The sequence below is a fragment of the Crinia signifera genome, chromosome 7 (genome assembly GCF_055691185.1).
Source record: "Crinia signifera chromosome 7, ASM5569118v1, whole genome shotgun sequence".
Classification (NCBI taxonomy): Eukaryota; Metazoa; Chordata; class Amphibia; order Anura; family Myobatrachidae; genus Crinia; species Crinia signifera.
The window spans coordinates 14,634,734-14,660,622 of NC_139223.1; the positions used below are offsets into that span (position 1 = coordinate 14,634,734).

Consider the following 25,889-nt stretch of genomic DNA (forward strand, 5'->3'; position numbering starts at 1 on the left):
CTGATCCAGAACCACTCTCCCAGCAAAGCATCCATAACCCAGCAGCAAAGATCCCAGCAGCAGCCAGCAACACACACGTCCACTGGTGTATATATTATAGGTGCAAGGTATGCAATGCACAAAGGCCCTTGGGTCCTGGGTGCCTCCATGCACTGTACACCCTGCACCCATTTCATTTAACTCACCTCTCCGTCGGTCTAGCAACACAGCGGTAATGATGCCTGGAAAAATGGTCGCTGCTGCCATTTTCTGGTGATTCACGCATGCGCAATAGAGGTGTGCTCAGCACGGCATGGGTGCCAAGTTCCTGGAGCCAGGAACTCCAGGTACATGTAATGTAAATGCGACAGCACGTAGTGATCCATATTCACATTACACAGCCCACGGTGACCCATAGTCACATTACACAGCACACGGTGACCCATAGTCACATGACACAGCGCATAGTGACCCATAGTCACATTGCACAGCGCGTAGTGACCCATAGTCACATTACACAGCACGTAGTGACCCATAGTCACGGTACATAGCAGGTAGTGACCCATAGTCACATTACACAGCACGTAGTGACCCATAGTCACATTACACAGCAAGTAGTGACCCATATTCACATTACACAGCTCATAGTAACCCACAGTCACATTTCACAGCGCGTAGTGACCCATAGTCATATTACACAGCACGTAGTGACCCATAGTCACATTACACAGCATGTAGTGACCCATAGTCACATTACACAGCATGTAGTGACCCATAGTCACGGTACACAGCAGGTAGTGACCCATAGTCACATTAGACAGTGCGTAGTGACCCATAGTCACATTACACAGCGCATAGTGACCTATAGTCACATTACACAGCACGTAGTGACCCATATTCACATTACACAGCACATAATGACCCATAGTCACATTACACAGCACGTAGTGACCCATAGTCACATTACACAGCACATAGGCCCTTATTCTGATTGACGCGTACTTTACCGCATACTTTCGGATCGCGTCTTTACGGCGTCTGCGCATGCGTGGAGAACGCAACGCGCATGTGCCACGCCTTGACTCCGTACCTGTTCGGCCAAATCCCGTCCAAAACTGTTCCCCGCAATCAGTCGGGAAATATGGGCGTATTATGGGCGTCATGCGGAATGACACATGGGCGTAGTTTCAAAGTGGGCAAAACGGGGCGTAAACATGGGCGGACACGGGGGAGTACACTTATGTTGGGGGGCGTACATTCGGATACCACTCCGAATGCACGCGATCAAAAAGGGAAGAAATGTGCGGTGTCCACAAGTGTACTATTGCTTTGCGGACACCACTCGTTCATGCGGTAGGCGAACGTACGCCTAATGACTACAAGCATTAACACCTGAACCCAATAGAATCGACTCCTTTACTCATTACTCACTAATAGGACGCTTGTCAGTGCTTTAATTGAAACCATTGCTGCTTCAAGGAAACCGTACTAATCCCCCACATATGCTGTACTTGTCACACACTTTAAAACTGCTAACAATGGACATGACTGAATATTAATACTAGCAATACACATGTGTATTCGACATGTACTCATGAAACCACACATTTTTGGTAAAGTAAACAAATTTATTTCTATACATGTCACAGTCAATGCCACTGTGATGCAATGACCAAAAAATAAAAAATCCCAAACAAAAACAACATGGCAGGAATGTACAAAAATAAATAAGAATACAAAACAAATATAATTGCACACAGATGGACTCCAGCACCTCCTATGTGCCACTGCACATGCAGCCAGTGGGAAATGAGGAGGCTGCTGGCCCTTCGACAGCAGGCCAACCTGCACCTGACCATTCTACAGCAGGGCAACCTACACCTGGCCCTTCTGCAGCAGGCCAACCTGCAGCTGGCTCATATGCACCATCAGCAGAATCATTTGGAACACAACCGGGGACTTCACAAGATAGTACCATGGCCATCACTTCAAGTACAGCTGACAGTAATGGCAGGCAAAAGAGGGCAACAGGGGCACCAAAAAGGACATATGAAGCAAGGGCTCATCTGGTTACCCTCAGCACGTGATTGGACACAAGAAGCTGACACACACAGCACAATGGAAGATTTGGGACCACATAACGGTGGAGATTAATGCAGCCACAAGTTCATTTGCGACCACGTTTGGCCTTGGGAGGCTCCTTGGCCTGTGCAGCAGCTCTTCTGGCACGGGCAGATGCTGGGGCAGGTGGAGCAGATGATGTAGAGGGGTTGGCTGGTCTACCCCTCCTGCCAGCAGGGAGTGTTGCCGGTGGTAATGCACCAGAAACGGATGACATTAGGACCCTGTTGCTGGTAACCAGCTCCACCATAAGCTCATTATGGTGGAGGAGGAGATCATTTTGGCGGGTGGCTTGCTCGGCCAGCACCTGAGCACTTGCAGCCATGGCCTGATGTGACTCAGCCATGGCCTGCATGCTCGCAGCGATGGCCTGCTGGGTGCTGACCAAGCTCGCCAGGATCTCCTCGGTCCTATGCATCCGTTCTGATGCCAACTCTCCCTGCTGGTTGATGTCCCCAAGCATGTTGGCCAAGGCGGCCAAATCGGCTTGGTCCGATGGCTGCTGCTGCACAGGCCTACCCCTGGGGCCAGGTGGCACGGACTCCTCCACCTCCTGAGCAGAGTCGTCACCAAGCGGTGGGTTGTCTGTGGAAAAAGATAAACAAAATTAGGACACATTCTAAGATAATTACTTGCACAAGTTTATGGCATGACCAATATTTACCTTCAATAAAAGACGCAAACACTTCAGCTGGGGCCTCGCTATCCATCGTGCTCACCCCCCTGATCTCCTCAACTGATATACAGCTCTCGGCCATCAACTCCAGGGGGGTGAGCTCTAGCCCTGATGGCATGGGCCCGGCCCCAGATGTCTGGCTGTGTTCCCACCGCTTGGTCATCTTCCTCTTCAGGTTGGTTTTGAAGTCCTGCCACCTGCAATGTAAGTTGACATATTAATACATGTCACTCCAGATGTTAGCTGTTGCAGCCATTGCTCTGTGCTACATATTACGACATGTGATTAATGTCCAATAGATAATATTACATGCAACTATGATATCAACCGTTACAATACACATTCACAATCACCCTACTCTAACTCTCAACGAAATAACATGTCAATAATGTCTGTGTATCGTAACAACCTCACGGGCCATTTGCAAAATCCATCTAAGCATCAATTAAATCATTACTTGGCTATTACTGGGCACATGTATCACAAAACAACTTGCCTCTTCTTCACATGGTCCGTCTCACGAACTTGTGGTGCTACTTCATTAATCTCTGCCGTTATCTGTTCCCAAATCTTCCATCTGCGTGTGTGTGTCAGCTTCTCCGATGGACACTCAATCCAATCACGTGCTCGGGGAACCAGGATGGCAAGCTCCTGTGCTTCATATGCCTTATTTTTTTTTTGGTGCTTCCTCTGTTGCCCTGGCTCTCCCCTTGCCACGTCCATGGCCACGCCCCCTGTCACGTGTCGCTGCACTTGAAGTGCTGGCCATGGTACTACCTTGTGAAGTCCCCGGTTGTGTTCCAAACAATTCTGCTGATGGTGCATATGAGCCAGCTGCAGGTTGGCCTGCTGCAGAAGGGCCAGGTGCAGGTTGCCCTGCTGTAGAATGGTCAGGTGCAGGTTGCCCTGCTGTAGAAGGGCCAGCAGCCTCCTCATTACCCACTGGCCGCATGTGCAGTGGCACATAGGTGGTGCTGGAGTCCATCTGGTCAAATAGTTGCTGCAGGTCTGGGTCCACCTCTGGTTGTGATCCAGACATGTTAGCAACAACATTGTCACCTTCTAATACACCTTTATATACTGTTTGTGTATCCTGTTTGGCGGACATCAGCGGCAGCTGCGTTCCGTGCGTGAGCGTACGTCGCTGTTTTTTCGCGCCGCATACGGTGGCGGAAATTCCATTGTGTAAAACCTGGCGAAAGTTCGACATGAAATACTGGTCACCAATGCTAACATTGCATAGAATCTTCTGATACACCTGTGACTATTGCACAATACACATGCTATTTGCTAGCATGACATGACATTTGATTCATGACTACTGTGGTATTGTGGAGTTTGTTTGCAAGCTAAAAGTAGCCCAATCCCTTAGATAATCCAGGCCACAAGTCATGCAATACTCATCTCTACTGTTATAGACCACACATGTGAGAGGCCTATAAATAGTGACTGGCTGCTAGAATCATTTGTCTCCAGATCTGGACTTGTCAGGGTCTAAGGTAAGCTCTTCCATGCTCCTTGTAGATATGATATCCATTAACAATGTAAGTGTATGAATGTATGCACCATTGCCTCACTGACTACAGATTGTTGGGCCAGCAAAGTGCGTGTCGCATTATTGCAACATGTCACATGTTCACTATTTCACTCACAGGTCTTAAACCTGTGTGGGTTCATCTATTGCAGGACAACATGTCCCAGCAATAGATGAAATGTCTCATAGTACATGATGTCGGCAAAAAATGCTGACACCTTTATCTGTGTGTTTAGGACGGTGTGTATTGAGTTCATATTATTGTTACATCATTATAGAGTCAAATGGATCTGCGGGATTTCACGGGGCGGCCATCTATTGTACGTATTGAAGCATACAAATCTATTTGTAGTCGGATATGGCCATTATGTGCATAGGTGCATCAGTATTTATGTTCATTTCTTTATAGGTTGCTGAAGCAATGATGCGCTACATGGAGAGGAGGCTAAGGGCACTTGCGGCTCTCCCCACTCGTCGCCCAAGGAGGCCAGGACGTGCTAGAATCTATCGCACACGGGTGACTCTGTTTGCTATGCCCGATGATGAGGTACTTACTAGGTACCGGTTACCGCCACATGTAATTCTGGATCTGCTCTCGTTAATTGAGAGTGATCTGGAACCTCTACACGGGATCACGACAGCAATTCCGCCTCACACACAGCTGCTGGCGGTGTTGCATTTCTGCGCCTCAGGATCATTCCAACAAGTAGTGGCAGTACTTGCTGGAATATCTCAGCCGGCCTTCTGCCGAATCCTGAGGCGTGTGACGTCGGCCATGTTCAGGCGCAAGGGGCACTTCATGGCCATGACATTTGCCACCGAGACCCTGCGCAGAAGCCAGCAGGCCTTCCATCAAATTGCTGGCTTCCCTAATGTGATAGGGGCTGTGGATGGCACCCATGTACCATTTGTGCCTCCATCTCGAAGTGAGAAGATATATAGGAACCGCAAATTGTTCCACTCACTGAACGTGATGGTGGTATGTGGCCCATCCATGGAGATTCTCGCCTTCAACTCGAAGTTTCCCGGAAGTGCCCATGACTCTCATGTCATCCGACAAACCGGGATATGGCAAAGACTACAAGAGCTGGAAGGCCGTGATGCGTGGGTTCTGGGTGACTCCGGTTACCCATGTACGCCCTGGCTACTTACGCCGTACAGCTACCCAGCACCGGGCCCACAGGAGGCATTCAATCGGGCGCATGTTGCCACCAGGCAAGTGGTGGAGCGCTCAATTGGCCTTTTAAAGGGTCGATTTAGAGTGCTCCACCGCACTGGTGGTGACTTACAATATGCGCCTCAAATGGTGTCGAGGATCGTGGGCCTGTGTATATTTTTCCACAACATTGCTGTGCGGCGTGAGATACCCTTTGATGAGTGGGAGGTACCATCTGAGCCGCAAGATCCGCCCATGCGCCCATCCCGCGCCCCTGAATGCCGGAGGGGATACCAGCTGCGGGACTCTGTGGCGCAAAGATACTTCAGGTACATGTTATCGAGTTGACAGAACACACCAATTTTAGTAAAAATCACCCCTTCAAATAAGTACAGTGTGTTAGTTGTCAGTGTTACAAAACGAAAATTAGCCAGCCTGCCCTCCTAATGGCAAAGAAATAGGAGATATTTATCATATGTGCTTAGTTTTGGGGGAAGTTCAATATAGGTGCTCATTATTATACCTTGTACAAGGGATCTTATGTGTTTGTTATATCTTCATTATTGTAGTTGATACTATCCCTGATGACTGGTGAGTACATTGATTTATTCTCTAATGTGTTGGGGATTTTTTCCTGTGTTGATGTATGATTTGTTTGCAGATATATATATATATATATATATATATCTATATATATGATATTTGAATTTATTAACATGTTTCAACATTTCAAGGAGCAGGCAGCCAGGCAGCCAGGCAGCCAGGCACCCAGGCAGGCAGGCAGGCAGGCAGGCAGGCAGGGCTGGTGTATAATGCTGGTCTCAGGATACCTGCAAGTATGTGTATGTGTCTTTTAAACATAAATGTACGCATACACATAGATGCATAGAGTAAGTAATGCTAACTACAGCTATGCGTTGCTAAGCTATAGCACGCGTTGCTTGGCGGAGCGAGGCGTCATTGGATTTGCTAAGTGCATACACACTGTGTTTTATATATATCAGATTTGTTCATTGCCATACATCAGCACTACTGTTTTGAAGGCATGCGAATTTGTCACCATTTGTGTTGGCGCAGAGACGCTGTTCATGTAAAGATGAACAATAAAGTTATGAACACAAATAACTGTGATAAACCAATGCCACCACCTGATTGGTTGATAGATGCCATTGTTAACATGGCGGAGACACGAAGGGCAGACCCCTTTTCACCTGCGGAGCTGAGGGTTCTGGTCTCCGTCATGGAGACAAGGCTGGGCCGTGCGGGGCCCTTTATCAGTAACCGCCATAAGTGGAGGGCCTATGCTGCGGCAGGGCGCCGTATTTACGCCCGCACTCGGGTGCGGAGGTCCATCGGGCAGCTCGAGAGGCGGTGGTCGGACCTCCGCAGGCGCCAGCCCCAGCTGCTACAGCAAATCAGGGGCGAAATTGCTGATTGTGAGTATTTTAGCTATGAAATTTCGCACTTACAACATAGCATATATAAACAATAAAATGTGTCTCATGATAAGTGGGTGTCCATGGGTTTAAAAGTCCATAGACTGTTATGTGTGCTTCTTCCTGGTTAACATGCAGTCATGTGGCTTTTATATGTAATGACATAGCATTGAGGATTCTGATGCATACAATGTGCCAGATCTAATATGTGTTACACATTGATAAATGCCAGGGTTGTAATGTTTGAACAAATTACTAACAATCACATAATAATTTAAATGTCACATTTTGGAGCCCATTAACAGTAAGGAGCTACTTTCCTGCATCGTTTGCCATCATTATCACCCTTCCATGTATGTCTTGTTATGGATTAATACATGTGCCCCAATGACCCGACATTGACCATGATTTTTTTTTCTACCACACAGCACGAGCCCGAGCCCGACAGGCACGTGAAGAGGCCGAGGCAGCCCTGGCCCAGGAGGAGGCCCAAGACCCTGAGGAGGAGGTGGCGGCAAGGGTGGAGGAGGAGGAAGTGGAGGAGGAGGAAATGTTGGAGGAGCAAGTGGAGGAGATGGTGGAGGAGATGGTGGAGGAGGTGGTGGAGGAGGAGGAGGTGCCTGAGGAGGTGGTGGTGGAGGAGGTGGAAGAGGAGTTGGTGGCAGAGGAGGAGGTGTTGGTGGCGGAGGAGGAGGTGGAGGAGGAGGTGGTGGTGGTGGAGGAGGAGGTGGAGGAGGAGGTGGTGGTGGTGGAGGAGGTGGTTGTGGCGGAGGAGGTGGACGAGGTCATGGTGGCGGAGGAGCTGGCGGAGGAGGGGGCTTAAGAGGCCACGGTTGCCCCAGAGGATTCCGAATCCGAGGGGGAGGAGGCGTGCCAGGCCCCGGAGTCCCATCAGATCGGTATGTTTACATAATGCATCATTCATGAAGTAGTTGTACTGGTATTTGTTATGTAGCACTGTTGATTAAAAATTTTGTTCCAATACTATTCATATAGACCCCAAAGTGGGTAGCTACAGATACAGGTACGGGTTAGATGGGGTGTCCAAGGCATCCCTTTCATCCAGGACACCTCTCAATTACACAGGTTTGTGGGATGGGTTGGAGCTCCATTTTGACTGCCACATAACCGTTGTAGTTAAACAGGATCCTGGAGTAAAGGGATGAGTGGATCATTTGTGGATTAAATTCACCTGCTGCACGCGTAGATTATGACCCATCAAATAGTGGAATCTATATTGTTGGTGAATGTTATTTATAAACTCTAGGATGTATGCTATAAATGGAGTATGGCCCGGCCTACCTTGGAATGGAGTCACAAGTTGCCAGTGTCCCAGGAGCCTCCTCTACCTAAACACCCCCTGTAGTTCCGATTGTTTTTTTGCCGTCACAGAATTGTAGGTTGGTTTAGACAGAATTATGATTTTGAGGATGTGTACTGTGCATTCCTGACATTTGCATAACTCCCATGCCACGAACCATCACTGAACTTAGACTGAGCAGATTGTGACAAGTTCTTATTGACGGAGGCCATGACATGCTTGTCATTGGTTAGTCATGGGTGGGTTGTGACTGAGAAGAAACACTATGAGTGTTATGTCTTCTGCAGAGTAAAGGGTAGAGGGAAAAAAAGACAGTATGTAGTAAATAAGTTTGCATGTATGTATATATGTATGTGTCATATCTATTTATCTATGTGTGTCTCTATCTCTCTACATAGATATATATATATATATATATATATATATATATATATATATATACACACACATGTCACCTAGCATTTGTGCAATTTATGTCGCAGTATGTGAAATGTATGCATGAATAACATGACTAATTTTTGCCCCTTTGACATGCCCACAGATGACACCACACCGGCAGATGAGGGGGTTCGTGGGGCCCTCCTGCGGGAGGAGCACCATTTGAGGCTATTACTAGCCGATCTGCAGGACCTCAGAGATCTCCTGATCTAATTTATTATTTTATATTTTTTTATTTAAATGTTAATTTTGTATTATAATAAATGGTTTATGCAAGTTCACAGTTGTTGGTTTTGTTTGCACATTAAACAGTATATGTGTAGATTGTTTATAATCTTTTACACAGGGTCTAATACAAACCATTGCACTTAAATTGCTGTAAGGGTTAATGTGTGCAATGCATGTGTTAGGCATGCTTGTAAGGATATATTGGCATCTAATTGATTCCAATTCAAAATAAGCAGTTTTTTATGAGGATAGGTAATTGAATAAGTGGGTCATGTGATGTATTGCAGAAGATACATAATAGTGGGTTGTTTGGCGTAAATACTCCGCTTACGGGCGGTAGCACCGCTTGGCTCCCGTTCGGATGCGGTATTTCCGAGCATACTCTGTAATACTCTGTAATACCGTGCAGAATCGGAGTGTTTCTCCCGCACACGCATGGTTTGTATGTCGTCCGTAAACACGCCCTGTTCTTAAAGAGTGAGTCCGTCCGAATGCGGAGGACCCGTGGGCGTTTCTACGGACGATGGCCGCACGCGGCAAAACACCGTGGCGTGCGGACCGCTCCGTAAGAATGCGGGAATATCCGCACCATTCAGAATAAGGGCCATAGTGACCCATAGCCACATTACACAGCGCCTAGTGACCCATAGTCACATTACACAGCACGTAGTGACCCATAGTCACATTACACAGCACGTAGTGACCCATAGCCACATTACACAGCGCCCAGTGACCCATAGTCACATTACACAGCACGTAGTGACCCATAGTCACATTACACAGCACGTAGTGACCCATATTCACATTACACAGCACATAATGACCCATAGTCACATTACACAGCACGTAGTGACCCATAGTCACATTACACAGCACGTAGTGACCCATATTCACATTACACAGCACATAATGACCCATAGTCACATTACACAGCACGTAGTGACCCATAGTCACAAATAGAGTGCAACTGGAAAGAACAATCACAGGGTAATTGGATTATGTCCTGATCACCCCCTGTGGAGATTGCCTTTTGGTTAGATGCTAGTCTTTCCACCTGGATACTTCCTGTGTGACCATATAAGGGTCACAGCATATATTATACAGGGTAATGTTATATGAATAAAGTCCTTGGAATACACACACAGACACACACACACACACACACACACACACACACACACATGGGGAATAGTGACACGCATGATGGACACAGGGGTACAGACGGTCTAAAAAGTACATTAATCACTACACATAATAAGATACCATAATTACAGTATTACTATAAGCCTGATAACCTGACAATATGTACAGTATATTGTGACAGTGAATATATGTACAGTATATTGTTACAGTGAATATGTGTACAGTATATTGTGACAGTGAATATATGTACAGTATATGGTTACAGTGAATATGTGTACAGTACATTGTGACAGTGAATATATGTACAGTACATTGTGACAGTGAATATATGTACAGTATATTGTGACAGTGAATATATGTACAGTATATTGTTACAGTGAATATGTGTACAGTATATTGTGACAGTGAATATGTGTACAGTATATTGTTACAGTGAATATGTGTACAGTATATTGTGACAGTGAATATGTGTACAGTATATTGTGACAGTGAATATATGTACAGTATATTGTGAAAGTGAATATATGTACAGTATATTGTGACAGTGAATATTTGTACAGTATATTGTGACAGTGAATATATGTACAGTATATTGTGACAGTGAATATATTGTCAATGCCTAATTTTCCCCAGCATATAATTTCCATAATTAGGATTTTAACCATGCCCATAACATTAATATAGTCTGAGATAAATATTATTTTTATCTCATAAACCAGGAAAATATTGCATATCAAGTTACATATTTTAGCTCACATGCCATGTTTGGTCTCTAAATGATTGGAATCATTATAGCTATCAGATGACAGTTATTAGAATTTCATATCATGTTGCACTCACATCTTTTACAAGTTATAAGTTTGCACTATAGATTCAAAATTCAGTAACAAGGGGCGTGTCTGCAGGCTATTGATAGAATGTGATGAATGGTCCCTGGAAAGACAAAAGGACCCACCTGAACCATTCACAGGATACCGTAAACAAAGGGGTGTGCCAGTGATGAAGGGAGTCCCCCAAGAGAGTTTTCTTGGGAAGTAAAATATATAGATACTCTTACTTGCTATTGGAACGTTGACCAGATAAGATGGAATGCAGCACTCCTGGATAAGATGGGCACATGGCGTTGAGTAATGTATACTTGTAGGACTGATTGAATTGTGTACTAAGACCCACGGTTATGGAACATGGATTATGTTAGAAAGTTTAGGAGCAGTTAACTTCCAATCTTTGTTATCTTTGGATATTAACATGTGCTTAGGCCCAGAGTATATTTACATACAGTTACACAAAGAAAGCTTGTGTCTGTGTTTGAGAGTGACCTGTGTGAATAATGTTTAGCTAGGATCATAGAGATAAGGCATTGTAATAATATATCATACATTAGATCTGATGGTTGAAACGTGCTGTGTTATTAGCCTGTAATTATGAATCGTGAGTGGAGTATATGTGGATCAGCAGGATCTTGGTGTGATGTCTCTTGACCCTGGACATATGGAGGTTTATTGTGTTGGAAGTGTGGTGTTTTGATCTGTTAAGAGAGGATATGTTTGGCTTGTTAGATTGAGATACTATCCTGTATCATACCAGAGGGTTAGGCAGAATGAGGCCTGGAATTTCTTTGGTAAACATGTGCTCACGCTTCGGCCTACAGATTATCTGCTTTGTGTAGATAGACGATTCCAGCAATGGTTCCTGATAAGCACAGGAACAGTGTGCATTGCAATAAGTTAACATCCGTAGTTACGGCCCTGTGTGTTTGAACATTGATAATTGTGCTGTGAGTGTAGTCCACTATTGTCTGGATTCTTTGTATCAAGAGTGTGTGTCTATGTCCCAGAATGGATTAGCTCTGAACTGTTTCTACCTAAGTGTGTGAATGCTTTGTGTAATATCCAGTGAGAATATCTAGATAAACTGGCGGATAAAACCTATATGAATGTAATAAGTGTCGCTTGCATGTGTTCGGATGGTGAGTGTAATGCCATGTGATGTGATTATGGTATAGCTAGGCCTTGGATTATATAGTGCCATTTAGGTGCTCTGTTCAGAGAAGTACATTGTAGCTTAATGATATTCAAATTGTGTATGCTGCAGGTTTAGTGTGTTTGCTGAATGTGCAAGTTATATTCCGGATTGTGAGTGTTGTTTGATGCAGGGTGGTGTTCATCATTGTCTACCATAAAATGGCAGAATGCCATGCGGCATCTTGAGGCCCAGTGTTTTGTGTTACCTTTGTGGTACATAAGGCTTAGGATAAGATGTCCGACGCCATGCTGGATACCAACATGTGTCGGTCAAGATGGCCGACAATCAGGTTCTTTCATGCTACTGTATAGCCACGCCTCCCACACTGTATTCACATTCACATATATAACACTGAGGTTAACTGTATTTAAGGATGCTGGTGTAATAATCGTATTAATTATAATATCTGTATTATTATATTGTACAATCTGTACTACAGTTTCATCTGCTTACATTCATAAATAATATTCATTGATTATAATTCTGGACATTCGCTTATTGGTTGCGTGCGACATGAATAATTTAGATATACTTTGCATATATAAATAAATGGATATTCATAGATGGGGGCTCGTCCGGGATATTATATACTTAAAGATATGCAATATTATGCAGATTTGGGCCAATCAGCAAGGGAGGTATCACATATAGAATAGAAATAATTATTTTAAATTTTTCAGTTTTATTTTGGGTTTTTCTAAGGCTGATGGTCCGGGCCTGCATATGTATAATCTGTAAGATACTAATTTGAACTTTGGGACAACAGGAAAAACATTTATTTATATTTAAATACCAAGATGCGATTCTATAAGTATATATGTTATAATAATTTGTCTTCCCTCATGCGATTTTATCTCCTTTTGATGGTTATCTTTTGAATAACAGTCAGACATGATTGGCAAGGGCTGATTCAGGTTGAATTGTTTTAGTAAAATTTGAATTGTTTTGTAAGCAGTGCAAATTTTAAATAAAATGCACATTTTTATAATTGCAGCAGAAGCGGATTATAAAGTATATATGCATAGTCATAAACTGCAAGTATTTTGCAGCCAGTTATTCAACCTGAAGGAGCCATTGATAATTGTGTAAACTGTTTGTTTGTATTTCAAAGATTTCTGGGTTAAATGCTTGTTCTAGGAAAGGAATTTTTTTTAGGGTGTCTTTTCCAGCATACAATAATGGCATACTAAGCACAGTGGGAAGTACTGTGAATACTAAAGTGAGCAATGTATAGATTGTTTAATGGTAAACTATCTTTCCCATAATTGGTAGGATAGAACCAGAGGTATTTTAAATACAACATTTTTCTTTTTTTTATTCCAGGCTAAAAGACAGATTTCCCCTAAACATGTAACAACACAGCAAAGAAAGATTTCTTAACTTTAAAAGTGCCAGCCAGAGGGCATTTAGATGTAAATTAAGGTGTTGAGACAATAGATTTATGACCATAGCCAAAGGTAGAATTTGAATAGGATTGTTTACTCTCCCAGCAGAGACTGTAGTTTCAATAGTTCACAATAGAGACAAATTTTTTTTTTTCTGTTGTGATCTTTTATCCCAAATGCATAAGTGCATGAAAACTGGTAAGAGGTATTGTATTGTGTGGAGTTTGTACCTGTTAAGAGTAACATTGCATTTGTTTTTCCCCTGTGAATGTGAGATATTTACAGTATTGTAAGAGGTGTTAAATTCATAGTGCCATATCCTTGCTAAACCACAAATGTTATAGAAAGAGTGTACCGCTTGGATTTCTTGAATAGTTAAGTTACTGTGGGATAGAGACCATGCCAAATGGCATTGGGTGGGCCCATATAAGTAGAAGTGAAGTGCCTATATAAAGATAGAAAAAAAATGTTGCGAAGTATGCAAAAGAAGGCGGGATTCGGACACATGGGTGTCAACGTCTGCCACTCATTGAGACACTGTTGGCGTGATGGACACATGTTCTGGCGCGTGTGATTGCCTACGTACGCTGTACAGGTAAATGCCCAACGATGAGTAGTGATAATTAATTGTGTGGTATACAATTAAGATAAAATGAGTAAGACTCCTGTTGAGTTACAAACAGGATTCTTTTATTATTGTTCAAAATTCAAGAAATTCAAATAGTATTGATTAAATTCCCATTGATAGTCAAGGGAACACTCGTGTGACATCCAGTAGAAGAGCTACCAACCTGGGAAGATTTTTCTGTACAGAAATATTTCAAGTTTAAGCATAAGACCAAGGTGTAACCAGCACCCAGTGTGAAACAAAACTGAGGTGAACGGGTGTGTGACGACACGACTCAGCGCAGTCCAGGGTAGGACAGGAATCGCAGTCCAGTGTAGGACAGTCTCCGAGACGAGAGAAGTCAAATGTAAGGTGGAGTCAAACAGCCAGAGAGGATGCTGTTTTTCCCAAGTGGTAAGAGACGGTACGGTTGATGCCAAATTGACACAGCTGGAGAAGTAGGTATACTGGTTTCACACTGACTCAGGTAATAAGTATTCAGGTAACAAGATAAATTGAGAATGCCAAATTGTATTTGAAGTTAATTACATCCCCAGGTTAATAACTGCTGTAGGTATAGAGAAGCAGCGATATCACACAAATCACACAAATGAAGAACGATAGCTAACAAGACTCCTAAACTTTCTTTCTCCCCTCTTAACAAGTAGATTAAAGATTTAAGCGTAGAACATAAGATTACAGTGAACACATGAAGGTTTAGACTATGGTAGGAAATAAAGGTATAGTACACGAGGAAAGATAGAGAACAAGATAACATGTTCTATTCAAAGGAGTACTGCATACGATCCGCCCTCGGTACCAGGGACGACGTATTGGGAAATTTGTTTTTGAAACATGCTTGCTCATTACATGACATATAGTTCCCATGACACATATGTATGTAAACACATAGATATAGGGAAGTGGTTAAAAGTTAATAGCCACCTAGTGGTGACTTGTATGTAATTGTCAGTTCAGGTTCTTAGGAATCAAGTAAGGAGAAATGGAAGGTATTCTTTATGTTCTCTCTCTTTTGTTTGTTTGATTGTTATTGTTTGTTTTGATGGTTCTCAGAATCAGACATGTGTCATGTAAGGTGTCTAAAGATTTGTTTTTCCTTTTGTTGTTTAGTAAGCCGGAAAGAGCTGTGTTTGGACCCGGTCAAATGTGACGCATTGGATTTGGAAACCCCTGTTGCTCCTAATTGTATGGAGAGCGTATGGACCTAACATTGAAAAAGTTTCATCCCCTAGACAACGAGATATATTCCAGTGTTTTTAATGAGATTTAAAAGTCTCAAGATATTGATAGTGTTAGGTCCAGATGTCAAGTAACTGATAGTCCCTAGTGATTGGACAGAGAAGAGGAAAATGAGAAATTGAATATCGAAACGGAAGCTGAATATCTCAGACTTCCTCTAGTCACATTTTTCCTAAGAAGAACACAGATTATTTGGCTCAGACAACTGTATTTGTAATATATGGAGTGGTATAAAGGTTAAATTGAAAGAGGTTTGGTAGTACAGGGTAGAATATACCCTTAAATAAATTAGAGCGCCACCTAGTGTCAAGAGACAGTAAGGCGAGGGTTAAACTGTAGCACTCTAGAGTGTAGAAGCTTCACAGATGTGGGAGGCGGGATACTTTTAATGCTTGGGAGAGTCTTTCTGTTTATGTCTCTGCAGGAAAACAAGTCGACCACAGAACTATCGGAAGTCTACAAGTGGATCGGATGGAATACAAGATGCCAAGAATGGTAGGGAAAAAAGGTGGAAATCCAAAAATATTGATACTTCTTTTTCCTACAGATGCAATGGAGAAGGAGAGACAAGCCCAGCTGTAGACAGATGATGGTCCTCGAGATGACGACTTAGATACCGACAGATGACTGGACAGGAACCCAGCTAGAAAGCCCCAAGAGCCGACGAAAGACACAAGACGACCAAGAGAATGATGACCCCTAGACGACCCCACGTCGTGATGCGCAGAAGACCCACTAGAGACTCTTTAGACCTTAGTTTTAATGACAAGAGACATTAGGAATGACCCAAAAGTGCTTAGACGGTTTTTGTCCTGGGAATTCTATCCAGGTTTTTAATCCACTAACTGCACAAGGAGAAATGACTGTTCTCCACTCTTTCAGGAAATCTTTATAATACTCTGTTAAATTGTTTGTTATGTTGTTCATCAATGTTTTCCCAGCATCCTTTGTAGGACATATGAAGGTTGTTCACCCCTGTACATCCTGCGGTAGGTAACACAACACCTATGCAGGAACACTACACCCACATAGACATCTACACATACACTCCCCAAATGTATCATTCAGTCGTGTGTGTCTGGACTGTGGCCCTGCAACTATTGTGAGGTCATGGTCTGGACATGCCGGCGTTAAGTAAATGCACTCCCCCATTTATTATTAATCTAGGATTAGCCATTGCGCAAAAATGATACATCCCCTTCTTTTTACACATACACATATGTTCCACACTTCAAAAAGTTTTTTTTATCAATGAAAAATATTTTTATGAAAAAAAAATATTGAAATTTTATGAATTATGGAAATTAATGCGGAAATTATGCATTATTAATTTTAATGTGACAGTTTTATGGACTGTCAAAGGGACGACTGTCAATGCCTAATTTTCCCCAGAATATAATTTCCATAATTAGGATTTTAACCATGCCCATAACATTAATATAGTCTGAGATAAATATTATTTTTATCTCATAAACCAGGAAAATATTGCATATCAAGTTACATATTTTAGCTCACATGCCATGTTTGGTCTCTAAATGATTGGAATCATTATAGCTATCAGATGACAGTTATTAGAATTTCATATCATGTTGCACTCACATCTTTTACAAGTTATAAGTTTGCACTATAGATTCAAAATACAGTAACAAGGGGCGTGTCTGCAGGCTATTGATAGAATGTGATGACTGGTCCCTGGAAAGACAAAAGGACCCACCTGAACCATTCACAGGATACCGTAAACAAAGGGGTGTGCCAGTGATGAAGGGAGTCCCCCAAGAGAGTTTTCTTGGGAAGTAAAATATATAGATACTCTTACTTGCTATTGGAACGTTGACCAGATAAGATGGAGTGCAGCACTCCTGGATAAGATGGTCACATGGCATTGAGTAATGTATACTTGTAGGACTGATTGAGTTGTGTACTTAGACCCACGGTTATGGAACATGGATTATGTTAGAAAGTTTAGGAGCAGTTAACTTCCAATCTTTGTTATCTTTGGATATTAACATGTGCTTAGGCCCAGAATATATTTACATACAGTTACACAAAGAAAGCTTGTGTCTGTGTTTGAGAGTGACCTGTGTGAATAATGTTTAGCTAGGATCATAGAGATAAGGCATTGTAATAATATATCATACATTAGATCTGATGGTTGAAACGTGCTGTGTTATTAGCCTGTAATTATGAATCGTGAGTGGAGTATATGTGGATCAGCAGGATCTTGGTGTGATGTCTCTTGACCCTGGACATATGGAGGTTTATTGTGTTGGAAGTGTGGTGTTTTGATCTGTTAAGAGAGGATATGTTTGGCTTGTTAGATTGAGATACTATCCTGTATCATACCAGAGGGTTAGGCAGAATGAGGCCTGGAATTTCTTTGGTAAACATGTGCTCACGCTTCGGCCTACAGATTATCTGCTTTGTGTAGATAGACGATTCCAGCAACGGTTCCTGATAAGCACAGGAACAGTGTGCATTGCAATAAGTTAACATCCGTAGTTACGGCCCTGTGTGTTTGAACATTGATAATTGTGCTGTGAGTGTAGTCCACTATTGTCTGGATTCTTTGTATCAAGAGTGTGTGTCTATGTCCCAGAATGGATTAGCTCTGAACTGTTTCTACCTAAGTGTGTGAATGCTTTGTGTAATATCCAGTGAGAATATCTAGATAAACTGGCGGATAAAACCTATATGAATGTAATAAGTGTCGCTTGCATGTGTTCGGATGGTGAGTGTAATGCCATGTGATGTGATTATGGTATAGCTAGGCCTTGGATTGTATAGTGCCATTTAGGTGCTCTGTTCAGAGAAGTACATTGTAGCTTAATGATATTCAAATTGTGTATGCTGCAGGTTTAGTGTGTTTGCTGAATGTGCAAGTTATATTCCGGATTGTGAGTGTTGTTTGATGCAGGGTGGTGTTCATCATTGTCTACCATAAAATGGCGGAATGCCATGCGGCATCTTGAGGCCCAGTGTTTTGTGTTACCTTTGTGGTACATAAGGCTTAGGATAAGATGGCCGACGCCATGCTGGATACCAACATGTGTCGGCCAAGATGGCCGACAATCAGGTTCTTTCATGCTACTGTATAGCCACGCCTCCCGCACTGTATTCACATACACATATATAACACTGAGGTTAACTGTATTTAAGGATGCTGGTGTAATAATCGTATTAATTATAATATCTGTATTGTTATATTGTACAATCCGTACTACAGTTTCATCTGCTTACATTCATAAATAATATTCATTGATTATAATTCTGGACATTCGCTTATTGGTTGCGTGCGACATGAATAATTTAGATATACTTTGCATATATAAATAAATGGATATTCATAATATGTACAGTATATTGTTACAGTGAATATATGTACAGTATATTGTGACAGTGAATATATGTACAGTATATTGTTACAGTGAATATGTGTACAGTATATTGTGACAGTGAATATGTGTACAGTACAGTAGGAGCAAGTTTCATCTTTGCTCCTTTGGTCATGGCTAGCCATGGCTATTCTATTGTTCTCAGCTGCAATACAATACGTATTGCAGCTGAGAACAATAGAATAGCCATGGCTAGCCATGGCTAGCCATGGCCAAAGGAGCAAAGATGAAACTTGCTCCTACTGTATATTGTTACAGTGAATATGTGTACAGTATATTGTGACAGTGAATATGTGTACAGTATATTGTGACAGTGAATATATGTACAGTATATTGTGACAGTGAATATATGTACAGTATATTGTTACAGTGAATATGTGTACAGTACATTGTGACAGTGAATATATGTACAGTATATTGTGACAGTGAATATGTGTACAGTATATTGTGACAGTGAATATATGTACAGTATATTGTTACAGTGAATATATGTACAGTATATTGTGACAGTGAATATGTGTACAGTATATTGTGACAGTGAATATATGTACAGTATATTGTGACAGTGAATATATGTACAGTATATTGTTACAGTGAATATATGTACAGTATATTGTGACAGTGAATATATGTACAGTATATTGTTACAGTGAATATGTGTACAGTATATTGTGACAGTGAATATGTGTACAGTATATTGTGACAGTGAATATGTGTACAGTATATTGTGACAGTGAATATATGTACAGTATATTGTGACAGTGAATATATGTACAGTATATTGTGACAGTGAATATGTGTACAGTATATTGTGACAGTGAATATGTGTACAGTACATTGTGACAGTGAATATGTGTACAGTATATTGTGACAGTGAATATATGTACAGTATATTGTGACAGTGAATATATGTACAGTATATTGTTACAGTGAATATGTGTACAGTATATTGTGACAGTGAATATATGTACAGTACATTGTGACAGTGAATATGTGTACAGTATATTGTGACAGTGAATATATGTACAGTATATTGTGACAGTGAATATATGTACAGTATATTGTTACAGTGAATATGTGTACAGTATATTGTGACAGTGAATATGTGTACAGTACATTGTGACAGTGAATATATGTACAGTATATTGTGACAGTGAATATGTGTACAGTATATTGTGACAGTGAATATATGTACAGTATATTGTGACAGTGAATATATGTACAGTATATTGTTACAGTGAATATATGTACAGTATATTGTGACAGTGAATATATGTACAGTATATTGTTACAGTGAATATGTGTACAGTATATTGTGACAGTGAATATGTGTACAGTACATTGTGACAGTGAATATGTGTACAGTATATTGTGACAGTGAATATATGTACAGTATATTGTGATAGTGAATATATGTACAGTATATTGTGACAGTGAATATGTGTACAGTATATTGTGACAGTGAATATATGTACAGTACATTGTGACAGTGAATATATGTACAGTATATTGTTACAGTGAATATATGTACAGTATATTGTGACAGTGAATATGTGTACAGTATATTGTGACAGTGAATATATGTACAGTACATTGTGACAGTGAATATATGTACAGTATATTGTTACAGTGAATATATGTACAGTATATTGTGATAGTGAATATATGTACAGTATATTGTGACAGTGAATATGTGTACAGTATATTGTGACAGTGAATATATGTACAGTATATTGTGACAGTGAATATATGTACAGTACATTGTGACAGTGAATATATGTACAGTATATTGTGACAGTGAATATGTGTACAGTATATTGTGACAGTGAATATATGTACAGTATATTGTGACAGTGAATATATGTACAGTATATTGTGAGAGTGAATATATGTACAGTATATTGTGACAGTGAATATGTGTACAGTATATTGTGACAGTGAATATATGTACAGTATATTGTGACAGTGAATATATGTACAGTATATTGTGACAGTGAATATATGTACAGTATATTGTGACAGTGAATATATGTACAGTATATTGTGAATGTGAATATATGTACAGTACATTGTGACAGTGAATATATGTACAGTATATTGTGACAGTGAATATATGTACAGTATATTGTGACAGTGAATATATGTACAGTACATTGTGACTGTGAATATATGTACAGTATATTGTGACAGAAGCTACAGCGAAACAGTCCGTCTGCCTAGAGTGATCACACTCCAAACACTCCTGCCGATTATGGCAGCAATTTGCACAACTGAAGAGTGACTTCACTCTTATATCCCCGCCGATTACGGCAGATATCTATACAGGTTGAGTATCCCTTATGCAAAATGCTCGGTACCAGGAGAATTTTGGATAACGGATTATTCCGTATTTCGGAATATTTTGATATTTCAATGATGTATTTTGTAGTATCTTGCATTTATGCTGTATAAACACGTAAATAAACACAAATATATTTTATTACCATATAAAATACACACAAATATATTTTATTTGTTCAAAAAACAAGGTTTCAAAACATGAAACAAAGTTTGTGTACTATCTCAGGTATTGAATGTGAATACCAAACAATCATTGCCTTGCACATATATAGTGCCAGTTACATATCATGTCCCCAGTAGTGCCAGTTACATATCATGTCCTCAGTAGTGCCAGTTACATATCATGTCCTCAGTTGTGCTGTTACAGACGTCCCCAGTGAGTTTTTAGCAAAAAATATATATTTTTTTACTTTCTGGAATGGATGGTTTTCAGAATAATTCGGATAACGGATATTCGGATACGGGATACTCAACCTGTATCAGTCACCTTTCTGAACTATTTGTACCCCTATTATCCCCGAAGCAGCCAACATCGGGCAGAAGCACTTTGCTTACAGCCCCCCGTACAGGCACGTCCTGTGATTTACAGCGGCTTTCTCTAGAAGAGAAAAACTCAAAGCGGCAACAGCGGGATTCGGGCAATTATCTTTGTTACAACAACGCCGGGCAACAATTGTGCTGCATAGTGCACCAGACATTTACAAGGTGCACCCCTGCCGAAGCCGTGATCCTTCTCCCGGGACCTCCAAAGCTACAAGAGAGGTAACTGTGGTGACCCAATACTGCATGGGTCCTCAAACTGCGGCCCTCCAGATGTTGTGAAACTACAAATCCCAGCATGCCTTGCCACAGTTTTGCTATAAGGGAGTGTTAAAACTGTGGCAAGGCATGCTGGGATTTGTAGTTTCACAACATCTGGAGGGCCGCAGTTTGAGGACCCATGCCATACTGTATGTACACACTTTTTTCTATTCTGTTTTCTCACTAAGGGCCGCATTTATCAAGCAATATTTGCGGTTAAATCCCCAAAAACATCCGTTTTCGGGGGTTCACCGCAAATATTTAGTATCCCCAAATGTATTAAAGGGGAACCGCAGCAGGAATCTCCGATCCCTGCTGCGATCCTCCCTGCAGCGCCGCCGGCCGCATCCCCCATAGGTTTCTATGGGGGATGCGAAGCTGCCCGATGTATCAACATCGGGCAGCCCGGCATCGCACCCATGGGCTATCGCCATTGTAATGTGGTGATAGCCCATTGTAGCCTATGGCGGTAAGAGGGGTCGGCGGGGGTCAGCGCATTACCGCGCATGCGCTGATCACCCGGCTTCCGGGTTAGGGCTTCGCAGGGACGGGCTCCTGTCGGAGCCCTGTCCCTGCGCCCTTAAAAATGATACATCCCCCCGATATGATCGCATTTTACAATGCGATCCTAGGCGGTAATATTCCGCCCAGATCGCATTGTAAATGTGATCATGATAAATGCGCCCCTTTATCATTCAGGCCTTTCCATCACTCTTCCTTCTGGTATCTGACACCCACACAGGGGCCGCTCATTCCTCCACCTCTGCTCGTAGGCAAGTGGGGGAAAGCAGCGCCTACAGTTGTGGGGGCCATTATCACCTTATCTTATCTAATATAACTATTTTCGGGACAGTCATCCTGGCTTATTATTGACAGTTCCTTGCACTGGCCATATGTCCAACAGGGTCCTGTTATAAATGAACCAGGACAGCAGATAGCCCCTTACTCCGCATAGGCGACAATAACTGCGAACACTCGCTCACTTGCCCATAGGTAATCGGTGCTCGGCAAGAAGAAGCGACCTGGCTTGGTCCCTTTTACACCGCCTCCCCCCCCCCCCCGGTTCCTGATCCGCCGCTTGGAGATGACATCATCTCCAAGCGCCGATCGCCGCCGCCGGGACCCGGACCGCTGCGCTGGGGGCAAGGCCAGCACTAAAGTAATCTGCTGGGCTGCCCCCAGCCCCCGTGCACCCCCAGCCCTTGTCCGGGAGGTGAATGGATGCCGCACACAGGCATCCATTCACCTCCTCCGCTGCTGTCTGCAGTGTATAGCAGACAGCAGCGCAGGCTGTCTGTGCCACCCTGTCCAACCTGCAGACACTGCGGTCTGCAGGTTGTACTTCCCTCATTGATGTAAATGGGAGCCAGGTCGGATGACCCGGCGAACCCATTTACACCACCCTCTACCCAGGTCCTAGCCGTGTTCAACCCAGGTCAGGACCTGGGTAGAAGTCCCGTGTAAAGGGACACGACGTGTCCCATTTACGCCGCCTCTGACCCGGAGTTTTGCGGCGGTGTAAAATGGGTATAATATTTATTGATTCCATGTTTTCAAAGTACACCTCTGATTAAGATTGACTGACATACTGTAATAGAGATGACAAATTGATTAAACGTGATTAAACGTACTATTGCATATCAGGTCTCTCCTTAACAGTGAATTGTTGGCAATAATTATAACCAAGAGAATGTATTACATTCATTTTACTTTCATATTTACTGTATAACAGCAGTAACTGAATACTCCCCTCTGACTTCCCATGAAGAGGGAAGGAGTATGTATAATCACTTACATTGTTAGCCCAACTATACTTATCTGGTATCTTGTTATATTTCCGCGTGCTTACGGCATATTTCTATTTATGTGACCTATTATAAAATCACTGTCACAATATACATATATTTTTCTACTAAAATTTGTATGTTTATGTGTTCTGTGTTTTGGTTAACTATATGATATTAAATTAATATATAATAAAAGTTAAGTTTTAAAAAAAACTGAGAAAAGGGTGCCCCCAAAAAAGAGAGAGTACTTTCTTTCTCCTTGTGTTCGCTTGTAAATTTATACTCTCTGGGGAGCACCTCCAGCTATTTAATACATGCATATCAAGTACAGAATAAACAGTAAGGTGGACATTTATACAATACCGATATATACGTTACACAACGTTTGAGCTACCTGTTCAGCAGTACTACTCCACCTTCCATTTTTCCCTTTGTATTACCTATTAAAATTCACCCATACAGGGAAATTTAATAAGAAGACCAATGTGATTTTGCAGTGTAAATGATTGCCCCTTTAAAAAAACTGGAGATTACTTGTCAAATCTCTCACTTTCTGAATCTCTCACCCTATTACATTTCACCCTGTGCAGGGTAAATACTGGCTGCTTTATTTTTACACTGCACTACAGATATCCGTTTGAAGTACACACCCCACCCAAATCTAACTCTCTCTGTACATGTTACATCTGCAACACCTGCAGTGCAGCATGGTTTTGGCCATTAGAAATCACCCACTTAATCTGTACTAAAGCATTCCTGGTGCAAACCATTCAACTATGATACGCTAACGCAGAGTTTAAGAAATGGGCCAGGGACATAATGCACAGACCCTGCAATCAACCTACTGTAATTTGAGATTTATTAAATAGCGATGACAGATCACAAATGAATTACAATCATGAATTACGTTCCAAAGCTCGCTTACCTCTAATGGCACAATCTTACCTGTAGTGGCTGGTCTCTGGGGATCAGATAGAGATGAATTCTGTACTGCATACAGTCAATGTCATCTGGAGCCACAACACGGAAGAATAACAGAACCTTCCCGTTAAACGGGGTGTATGTCTTCCGTAACTTCCAGAAGGGGGAGCGGCTCACTACGGCGGCTACGCGGGAGAAGGTGGGGTCTTTCAGCATAATGTAAGAAGGCTCAATTTTATCTGGAACTTTTAAGTTCATTTTACCATCTTTGAAATGACCCCATTTTATAAGGGATTTGTCTCCACCCATATCTGCAAAATGAAAATAGCAATATATATATATATATATATCTATATCTATATATATATATATATATATATATATATATATATATAGATATAGATATATATATATATATATATATATATATATATACAGTATATTCTGTATGATGACAATGAAGCAGTCTTAGCAATATACAGTAGATCCCAACAATGATACCAGGATGATACATGTAACCTGTGCTTGCCTTACCAAACGTGACAATGTGACATAACACCCAGGAGATGCCGAGTGTCATGGTGTAGCCACTAAGCTGCACCCTGGCCCCTGCGCCCTGGTCCCTGCGCCCTGGCCCCTACTGTAGTTACATTCCTGAAGCCCACAATAGTACTCAGCATCAATATACCGCACAAAGAGAGAGATAGTGATAGACTGATTCCATTTCATCTGAGCAATTTATCAATGAGGGCCTGATTCAGAGATATACGCTGCCACCTCCACTGTAGCGCCCTTTGGCAGAAAAGTGAGTGTCAGAATATACAAATGCTATTATCAGCCTTTCCCATGTGCACTAGCATTCACCTGATTGTGCAAGCCCTGAGATGCGCATTTTCTGCACCCCCTCATGCAGTAGCAATGCCGGTGGTTCAAGACAGTCCTTCATGGGTGCACTAAAATATTCACCATTGCTGTACTAACACATCCACCATCAGTGCACCAACACATCCACCATCAGTATATCAACACATCTGCCATCAGTACACCGACACATCCACCATCAGTGCACCAACACATCCACCATCAGTACATCAACACATCCGCCATCAGTGCACCAACACATCCGCCATCAGTACATCAACACATCTGCCATCAGTACACCAACACATCCACCATCAGTACATCAACACATCTGCCATCAGTACACTAACGCTTCCACCATCAGTGAACTAACGCTTCCACCATCAGTACACTAACGCTTCCACCATCAGTGCACCAACACATCCACCATCAGTGCACCAACACATCTGCCATCATGACATCAACAAATCTGCCATCA

General features: G+C 42.1%; 1 protein-coding gene across 1 annotated transcript in view; it reads right to left on the minus strand.

The window, feature by feature from the left end:
- The window catches only part of LOC146019806 (NACHT, LRR and PYD domains-containing protein 1b allele 2-like), a 47,244-nt gene extending 22,382 nt beyond the window's left edge, over positions 1–24,862 (minus strand). The window contains exon 1 of the mRNA XM_083152374.1: positions 24,575–24,862. Within this exon, the coding sequence (XP_083008500.1) occupies positions 24,575–24,859 (285 nt within the window). The 5' untranslated portion in view covers positions 24,860–24,862. The remainder of the gene's footprint in view (positions 1–24,574) is intronic.
- Positions 24,863–25,889: the final 1,027 nt, after the last annotated feature.